Source organism: Oscarella lobularis, chromosome 4 (assembly GCF_947507565.1).
Source record: "Oscarella lobularis chromosome 4, ooOscLobu1.1, whole genome shotgun sequence".
Classification (NCBI taxonomy): domain Eukaryota; kingdom Metazoa; phylum Porifera; class Homoscleromorpha; order Homosclerophorida; family Oscarellidae; genus Oscarella; species Oscarella lobularis.
The window spans coordinates 1,951,792-1,961,040 of NC_089178.1; the positions used below are offsets into that span (position 1 = coordinate 1,951,792).

General features: G+C 51.3%; 3 protein-coding genes across 3 annotated transcripts in view; 1 reads left to right on the top strand and 2 right to left on the bottom strand.

The window, feature by feature from the left end:
* Nucleotides 1-710: 710 nt before the first annotated feature.
* Nucleotides 711-5,579, bottom strand: LOC136186221 (uncharacterized). The gene is made up of 16 exons (XM_065973481.1): nucleotides 5,431-5,579; nucleotides 5,145-5,374; nucleotides 4,758-4,993; nucleotides 4,580-4,698; nucleotides 4,430-4,518; nucleotides 4,300-4,376; nucleotides 2,406-3,991; nucleotides 2,273-2,355; nucleotides 2,003-2,221; nucleotides 1,815-1,945; nucleotides 1,665-1,764; nucleotides 1,378-1,599; nucleotides 1,249-1,316; nucleotides 1,073-1,179; nucleotides 892-1,018; nucleotides 711-831 (listed from the first exon to the last, which is right to left on the bottom strand). Exons 1-16 carry the CDS (start codon nucleotides 5,540-5,542, stop codon nucleotides 792-794), a joined length of 3,546 nt encoding a protein of 1,181 aa, XP_065829553.1. The 5' UTR covers nucleotides 5,543-5,579; the 3' UTR covers nucleotides 711-791.
* Nucleotides 5,580-5,586: 7 nt separating this feature from the next.
* On the top strand, nucleotides 5,587-9,232 carry LOC136186220 (tetratricopeptide repeat protein 41-like). The gene has a single exon (XM_065973480.1). It carries the CDS (start codon nucleotides 5,634-5,636, stop codon nucleotides 9,201-9,203), a length of 3,570 nt encoding a protein of 1,189 aa, XP_065829552.1. The 5' UTR covers nucleotides 5,587-5,633; the 3' UTR covers nucleotides 9,204-9,232.
* The window catches only part of LOC136186218 (patatin-like phospholipase domain-containing protein 7), a 21,714-nt gene continuing 21,643 nt past the window's right edge, over nucleotides 9,179-9,249 (bottom strand). Inside the window, exon 37 of the mRNA XM_065973479.1 lies at nucleotides 9,179-9,233. The gene's annotated coding sequence lies outside the window, so the exon portion shown is untranslated. The remainder of the gene's footprint in view (nucleotides 9,234-9,249) is intronic.

The window sequence follows — 9,249 nt, forward strand, 5'->3', positions numbered from 1 at the left end:
CAGAATGCCTTGCTCTCGTCATTGCTAGGAAGGCAATCCATGCCCTTGTCAAGTGAGGAAATTGACCAGCCACCGGGCTGTTAATGGTCACACCTTGGGGAGAGTTACCTGCTCCCTTCTATCCTAGCTCTGAGAACTCTGATTGTAGATGTACGAGCTGGGTATTTATACTCGGAGAGGCGGGGCCTGATTTGGACCGCAGCTTTACAGCACGAAAATGCGCGTCGTTTGGAATCGGGAATCCGTGCAAATCGGTCGCAAATGAAGTTCTTCAATCGTTTCGAGCAAAATTTCGTCGCGATTCGGTTTCTATACGCGAAAAACAGCGAACGGAGGAGGAGCTAACAGAAAATGACATAATCGTATTGCATCATTGGATGACGCAAGGGAGGGAGGATACGCTTACGCTACGAAACGCGTCCTACGACAAGCAAAGCGCGGAATAGGTCACGAAGTACAATTCTATGCCATTCTAGAACCGTTCAATCGCTACTCGGACGCGAAAAAACGAACGAATGCGTGCCTAGCTCGTAGTGACGTACGTGAGGATGATAGGTCAGCAAAATTCAAGCAAGATGGCTGCCGGCCCTTGAATGAAGCTAAGCAAACGTTTGCCGACAATCTCTAGCCTTTAGCTGACTGTTAGCGAAGTCCTCGACACCACTACGCATTCGCAAACCGAACGACGAGCCAGGATCGGAGTCATTCAGTCGCGGAATGCTCGGATATTTGTATTTGCATTAATAACCGCTTTAGAAACACCTACTTGTTGAGGCTCTCATTAAAATTTACTACAAAGACACTTCAATGTGTCCTACGCTAACCGTGTACCTGCCCAGAGAGCAAACTTGAGTGTACGTACACCTCGAAGTATTTGTTTGCCAAACTTACTTGAATCGGTGCTGACGTAGATAGTTTTCAACGGCTGGTTTAATTTTTGCTCTTCCCCCTTCGCTGTGCACTCCCCTGCCCGTTACAACAATCAAATGACGACGTCGTCGCGACGACTTGGTCCCGCCTATAACACGGACAATATCAAGAAACTTGCAAAGACACAAAAACGTTCAGCTACGTTTGTTGCTCATACGCAGCCTTGCGATAGCATCTTCTAGTGCTTCGATCGCTTCTTTTACGTGCAAGCCGTGAAGGTCGAGGGTCTCCGATCCTCTGTTCTCATTGCTACACAATACGCGCAGTGTATTAGGTAAACATCTGTCTACAGCAGGAAGAATACGGCAGCGTTCCTACGTTCTTTTAAGTATCAGCAACGACGCTCGCCTATTCGCTTCCTCCATTTTCTTCGTGTACAACTTGCCCTGCAACAATCAATCGATCAATCAATCAATCAATCAATTAGTAGTAGGAGCTGGGGTTCACCTGTTGAGAGTACCACTGAGCCAATTCTCCTTGTTTTTGACTAAACGCTTTAGCCGCCTTTTTGTAGCTCTCCTCTCTCTGCCTTGCGTACGTTTCGGCTTCAGCTCGATAGTCTTCATATCCTGGCTCGTCATCGACAACTTGAAAGCGACCCTGGACGCCGGCTGCGTCGACTTCAGCGTCTTCGTCGTCAAAACGTTGCCCGTCTCTGTGCGCCATTCTCTAATTAAGAAAGATGCAGCTCCTTTCGAAACGACTTCCGTACGCAATTTCTTTTAGCGACTTACACCGGCCAATCGAGGCGCCTTAGCAACGGGGTAGTCACTGATTTGTTGAGGCTCTATGCCTGAGTTTTTTATGCTGTCTATAGTCTGCTGTAAAGCGAAGCTAAAAACAGCCTAAGTGCTAGCGTTTGAGCAATCCGACGAGTTTCTTACTCGTTTGCGCAGAATATCTGGTCAATGTTAGAAGGCGGTATCGAAGGAAACATCAAATAGAGTTGCTGTCGCTTCAACCGTGTAGCCAACTCCATTTCTTTATCCAACCTAAAGGCGCTCCTGCTCTCCATCTACACATACAACAACATGCACCAAAAATCTTCCAATTAATTAAGTTCCTAATTTACTTTCGGCTGTTCTGTTTTGCCAGTGGTCATCTGCTCGTGCATAATTTTCTTCAAGGACTCTACCTTTTGTTCGCCGCCAAACTGACGACGTTGTTTTCCTTCTCTCTTGCGTTGCCTCTCCACATGAGATCGGTCCTCTTCCTCTTGAAGACGTCTGGCAAGCTCTTCGTCTTTCTGAAGCATTCGTCGGTGTTTCAGCTCCGTCGGTTCGTATTTTTCCTGGAATTCGCGCGGAGTAAAAGCATTGCAATACGGAGCAAATTCGCAAACCTCAAGACCAGCTATCCATTTTCGATACAATTTGTGAGCAAATTTCGGATTAAGATCAACAGCGTAATCATCGGGCTGCAACTCTGCCCAAGAAAGATAGCTACTGCCCCCACACCCGTACTCTATATCTCACCTCCAAAGGGAACAGGTCCAAATGCCTTTTCTAACTGAGCAACAAAACGTTGATCCATCAACAATTGAATCCCCTCCGTTTGTTGCGGAGACTTTTTCGATGCTTTCACCGCTTCAGGTACTTTTACGGGCGTTTTCGAAAGGTCGTCCCGTGCCGGGGGTGTAGTCGGCTGTGGAGCTTCACCGATCGACATTTCTTCGTCAAACTGTGCTTGCAACTTTCGTGCCAGTTCAGCATCCTTCTTTTCTCTGCTGGCATCGCGGTTCTTCTCCTCAGCAGACGGCGTCTCTTCCATTTCCAACGAATAAGCAATGGCGGCATCCAATTCGTCTGTGACAACTTCGTGAAGCTCGGGCGATCCTTGGCCGCCGCCGACCCCGCCCGGCACCATCGGTTCCTCATCGTCGTTGCTCAATTCGTCGTCCTCTTCGTCGTCGCCACTCGTTCGCTGTATAGCAAGTAGCACTTCAGTCGCATCCTCTACGTTGTACTGATTATCCTGAAGAGATTTCAATAGAACTTCCCTCCTCAGTTGAGGAAAGCACGATTGCAGGAACTCGAGAGATGGCGCAACGTTCGCGTGAACAAAAGTTGCATCCTTACGCTGATCCTCCGTAGTCTGAGCCGTCGTCTCATCGACTTTCGCTAATTTCTCATCGTCGCGCCTCTCAGGACTTTCGTCCTCCTGAACGGTCTGCGGCGAAGTGAGTGCAGCTTCAATAAGCCGATTAAACTCTTTATGATCGTTACTAGAAACGTCGTCGTCGTCGTCGTCGTCCTCCTCCTCCTCTTCTTCTTCTTCGGCTTTTGGTGCCGTTGGCGATCTCGAACGAGCGACCGCCTGACGTTCACTACTCTGATTCACGTTCTCTACGAGCATGCGAAAGAACTCGTCACTGCTCACGGCCGTTCCCGCTTGCGATTCCTTTCCTTTGAACGATTCCGAAAGAGAAGCAAGCAGAGCGTTGCACGGTTCTGCGACAGACGAAGAGGAGGCAGATCCCACTATCATTAGCTTTTGTCGATCGTCTTGCTGACCACTATCATCCTTTTTGTTAACAGTTTCCACTGGAGTCGGAAAGGATTTGACGTGTTCGCTTCGAGCAGACGAAGAAGAACTGTCATGATACAACCGGGATTCAATGTCCACCCCTCTCCAAGGTTCATCGGCACGAGTCCTCTCTCCGCCACCGGTGATTTCTTTCGACAAACCGGGTGCACTCGACTTCTTTTCTGAAGACACTTCCTCCTTTACAAACGACATCGGACTCCCGTTATTCTCTCTCCTGCTTGCACTCTGTTCTCTGCTGGGTAATCTTCTATCACTCACCCAACGATCGTGTTCTCGCACTGACGACGACATTCTCTGACCTGCCATTGATCCCGAACCGCGTCCTAATGGTGACCTCCAGTAACTTCCGCCTTCTCCCCTTCGTCTGTCACTTTCAAAAGTTGGAAACGGCTGACGACTGCGCGTCAAAGTGATTTGACCGAGTTGATTTAGAATCGAGTCAACAGTGACATCGTGTTCATAACGCTCTAACATATTTTCTATCTTGTCTGCTGACACTCCATGTGTATTACGCCTACAAGAAGTTACTCGGTCATACAGTACCGTTTAAGGGTCCTATGAATTATCATGTCATGATAAAAGTGCCTTGGAAAACGCTAATAGTTGGGGATCACAATCTACTAAGGCCCCCTTCAGTCCGGCAGCTAAGAGCTAAGAGACGCGTTTTTTACTCGTTGTTCTACCGTTCAAGTCCAAAAAACGCGTCTCTTCCACCTGAATAATCTTTAGAAAAGCTTCAAACTTTTGAACGATTATGTATAGTTAACGAAAAATTTAATTTAAAAACGTAGAGAGAATACGTCATTTTTCTGCTCCTCTTACCTTGCCAATTCTCTGACGTCAAATTTCCATGAAGTAGTAGGCTCCACTAGTTCGACTTTGTAACCGTATCTTTTTGCCTGTAACGCATAAAATGGTATCTCTGTACTTAAACTCTTCTCGTAAGTCTCACCGTTGAAACGTAAGGTTTCATTTCCCATCGTTGACAATTTGTATTATCTATCACAACAGGACTTTCGCCTCGACTCATTGCCTGACGAGCTGTATAAAGACCAAGAGAGAGAACTCGCCATGGCAAATAGAGAGATAAAAGCTAACATGCCTTTGTTTTTATTCCATTCATGCGCATCGCCAAGTCTTGTTACATCAAACTCGTATCTCCCATTCGAAATGAAAAAGTCGTCTGTTGAACAAACGACTCCCGTTGCTCCTCTCAGCTCCCTAGGGAATAACCCCCTAGTCAAACTCAACTCAGTTCCCTTCTTTCGTCCCTACTGAACCTGGCCAACGTTGATTTTCCACTGCCAGGAAGACCTCTCAGTATAAAAAGAACCTTTTCGCCGCCGTCGCCCCGATGGCTACCAAAAGGTCGACTAACATAATCCCGGTGTTGGTGCTGCTGCTGGTGCTGCTGCTGCTGCTGCTGCTGCTGCTGCTGCTGCTGCTGCTGCTGCTGCTGCTGCTGATAATGACCCCATTTCCGACTTTGATCTCCACCAACAGCACTTGCAGATTGCTGCAATCATGATAGAATCAATGAAAGGAACCATAGCGCCTCTGCTGGGAAATGGTACAAAAAAAGAGACTCTACCCCAAAAACGTTGAGCTATCCTCCAACGAACGAACTAGGCCAAACCAGGACCCAGACACCAGAACATGGAACGTACGAAGTGCGACGACGATGACGATGCCGACCAAGGCTGCGAAAAGAGCTGGGGCGTCTGTCTCCACCCCTGCCGGTCGAATTGTTCTCTCTCGCCAGAGTGACGCAGCGCTGCCGCCGTCGCCACACCTCGTTTCGCTTCTGCCTCTTCGCGTCGTTTCGATTCTTCCCGCGCTTTCAAACGCTGCTGCTGTTCGTCCGCGAGAGCGAGCAGTTCTTGCAACGAACGATCGGCTAAGGAATGAGTCGCGATCTTCACGTGACGAGGAAACGCCTTTCGTTCGACTCACTGTCGTAGTAGTTTCGCTGAAGAACCTGCTTCACTGTATCGGAGCCGAGAGACGCGCCGAACATCTCTTGAAAATGTGCGACGGCGTTGGCATTTCGCGACGACAACGCCATTTCGATCGATAGCACGTGACTAGGAAAACACTGTCACGCGCAGACTCACACAGCTAAACGCGCAGAGCCACCGGAACAGCTTAGCAACGCGATGCTAGGTCGTCCAATGTTGCAGCGAAGCGTGAGCACTGCTCAAAGACAGTTCAGCATTCGCGAGCCAATCCAGCCTTTCGTCAGTTCGACATTTCTCGATTTCGAAGAAGAACGCGACTATCTCGTCAAGCGCATATTTCCTCGTCTCGATCAAGCGTGCCACGAGCGCGGCACTTATTTCGCGCCGGTCGACCTGCGCTGGGGCATCAGCGAATCGCAGTCGTCGAACGGTCACGTGCTTCGTCTTTGTCTCGACTACATAAGGAAATCGTCGCCTTATTTCATCTGTCTCCTCGGCGAGCACTACGGCTCCCATCTCGCCCCCGACACGCCCACCGATCACCCGTCCGTCGAATGGTACGAACGTAACGTGCGCACGGCAGCGACGCACGGCTTCGCTTGGGTCGCTCGCGACGAAAATCGGTTCAAGAGCATCACCGAGCTCGAAGTGCTGCAGGCCGTCGACGTCACGGAAAGCGGCGGTCACGCCTTCTTTTATTTTCGACACCCGGATGCAATTGAACGGCAATTGACGGCGATCATTGACGACGACGAACGCGAGCGGCAACGGCGAATATTCGGCGCCGACAGCGAGTTTGCTGCACGGCAAATGGCTGCTCTGAAAATGAAAATCATCGAAATGAATATGAACGTCAAATATTTTGAAACAACCGAAGAATTGGGCCGATTAGTGTTGGACGACTGGCTCGACGTCATCGACGTCGAATATCCGAGCCTGCTTGATGACGGTAACAACGTTGACGGCGACGTCTATGTCGCCAACGATCAATACCAATTGGAACTATTTCGCGAGTGGGCCTTGCACGAGTCGTTCGCCGAGACGCGTCGACGCGCTTTCGTTCAAACGAAAGAAATCGAGCGAATTCACAACGTCTTGTCAGAACGGGTTCGTGACGTTTGTTTCGCTGGCGACAACGACGATGACGACGACAACGACGAGACGACCGTTGCCGACGGACGGCGCCAGCTCATCGTTCTCGTCGGCGAACGGGGCAGCGGAAAGACGTCCGTCGCGGCGAATTGGATTCGCAACGTCGATCTGCCGAACGTCGCGACGGTCGCTCACTACGTCGGCGGGAGCGCCGGAAGCTCGGACGTCGTGCGATTCATGCGATATTGCACGGCGGAAATTCAACGTTTTTTCACCGGATCGTCGTCGCAGTACGGCGGCGAGTCGAGCGCGAGCGATTTAAATAGCGCGTATCAGGCGTTCGTTCGCGCTCTTCGCCTCGGACCCGTTGTCGTCGTCGTTGACGGCGTCGAGGAGATGACGAGCGGCGTCAAGTCGTCTGAATTGGCGTGGCTGCCCGAGCCCATTCCCAGTCAATGCACATTCGTCGTCACCGTCTCGCTTGATCATTCCCTACTTGACGATCTGAAACGGCGTTCCGGCGGCGCGCTCGTCGTTGAGATTCCGCCCTTGCAGACAGTCGAAGCGAAGCAGATGATCATCGAGCGTCACCTGTCGATGCACAGAAAAAACCTCGCCGTGGAGCAGTACGAAAAAATCGCCAATTGCCCGCTGAGCGACAAGCCGATTTTTCTCGCCGCGTTGGCAAATGAAATGCGCCTTTTCGGTCAGTATCGCGACATTGACCGTCACCTGGATTACTTCCTCGAATCGACGAGCACGCAGGATCTCTGGTTGCGCATCATTCGACGCTGGTGTCAGGACTACGGATGGTCTCTCGATTCGAACGCGTCGTCGTCGTCGTCTTCGTGGGTCGTCGATGCTCTTCGATTGGTCGCCGCCTCGCGACAAGGTCTCACCGAGCCCGAATTGCTCGTCATTCTGAAACGCCACGTCGGTTATAGGGAGAAGCGCGAAGTAACGTCGGCTCACTTCGCTCTTCTCCGCTCCGCCGTCACCGACGCCCTATTCGTGCGACCGGGCGGCATGCTCAACTTCTTTCATCGTCACTTGCGCGACGCGGTTGTAAACGACGACGAGAATTGGTCTCTCAGATCCTATCACAAGTATCTCGTCGATTATTTCTCCGAAATGCCGCACGACTCGCCTCGACGCGTCGAGGAGTTGCCGTGGCAATTGTGCGCAATCGACGACATGGACGCGCTGCTTCAAGTCGTCGCCGAACCGGCGACGTTTCTCGCGCTTTCCGTCGATCTCGGCGTCAATCATAGGAAACTCGATTTTCTTCACTACTGGCAGCTCTTGAATCGGGCCGGTCACGACGTGAGCGACACGTATAAGCGGATGCTCGAGACGCAGCGATCTCGTCTGCAGCAACTGCCGCCGCCTGATAGTGACGGGTACGAAAGATTGGCGAAAACCGGGCAAGCCGTCGGACAATTTCTCGCCGAACGACACAAATTCGACGATGCGCTCGTTGTACTTCAAGCCGCTCTGCATGACTCGGAGTCGTGCGGCAGTAGCAAGCAAAACGACGTTCTTTTGACGGAAATCCAAGCGAGTATCGCTCATCGCTACTTGTACAAACTGGAGACGAACGAGGCAGAAAAGTGGTATCGTTTGGCGTTGGAGACGATCAGCAAAGTCGTCGATCGGACGAAACGAGAGCACGAACTGCAGGGAAGCATTTTGAACGAACTCGGTCAGTTGTGCGCTCGCGCTCTAGGCACGTCGAGACTTGACGACGCGCAGCAGTATCTCGACGATGCGCGAGATTGCATGAAGAAGGCCGGTTCGACGCCGGGAATTGCGACGAACGACTACAACATGGGAATCCTGCTGCTGAATAGAAAGCTGAATGGGCAAGCGGAACAGCACCTGCGTCGCGCTCTCGAGACGAGAGAGCGCTGGTACGGGCAGAGGCATCCGCACGTTGCCGACACTCTCAACCAATTGGCCGGGCTCATCGTCCGACGAAACTTCTACCAACGAGATGCGACGAGGAATCGCGAAGCGATGGGGATGTATGAAAGAGCGTTGGAAATTCGCGAGCAGCACTTGGGAAAAGGGCATCTCCTCGTTGCAACCACGCTGTTTCACATGGGGAAATTGTTTGGGCAGGACGAGGAGTCGAAGGAGAAAGCCCTTATCTGTTTTAAGAGAGCTTTGGAGATTCGTGCCGAGGCTCTGGGCGAGTCTCACTTGCTCACGACTGCCGTCGCTCGAACGATTAACAATTTGGAAGCGGGTAAATTGTCCGCTCCTCCCAAGAGTCGTCATCAATCGAAGGACGGCGGCGAGGTAGGCGACGGCGACCAATGGCAAGTCGTTGGAAAGGGAAAGCGAGGAGTCCAAGGTCGTAGAGGAAGCGAGCCGTTTGATCACAGTCGATCAAACCAGTCTTCTTCCAAGCAGCCAGTTGGTCGATTGAGTCTTCCAGATGCATGGAAGCCATTGCCGCAGATTTCTGTGAAACAGATGACTGACGTTAAAGAGTCGGTTGACGAGAAAGCAGCATTAACTGGCGTTGAGACGAAGTCGCAGCCGTCTTCTGATGCCAAACCTTTACCAGTTACCGCGGGACGCGGACGAGGAAGAGGAAGAGGGAGTGGACGGGGACGGGGACGGGGACGGGGGAAAGCAGCAGAGACACCTTCAATCCCAGGGAAAATGTGATAAGGCTGCCGCTGACTCAACTAACGACAATGTACAACTACAAAAG

What these genes read in the sequence shown, in the direction of transcription:
- LOC136186221 (XM_065973481.1), bottom strand. Translation starts at nt 5,542, where the DNA reads ATGGCGTTGTCGTCGCGAAATGCCAACGCCGTCGCACATTTTCAAGAG. An exon ending in TGGACCTGTTCCCTTTGGAG is followed by an intron (nt 2,356 to 2,405) that starts GTGAGATATAGA and finishes TTTCTTGGGCAG; the next exon opens with AGTTGCAGCCCGATGATTAC. An exon ending in AGGCGCCTCGATTGGCCGGT is followed by an intron (nt 1,600 to 1,664) that starts GTAAGTCGCTAA and finishes TTTCTTAATTAG; the next exon opens with AGAATGGCGCACAGAGACGG.
- LOC136186220 (XM_065973480.1), top strand. Translation starts at nt 5,634, where the DNA reads ATGCTAGGTCGTCCAATGTTGCAGCGAAGCGTGAGCACTGCTCAAAGA.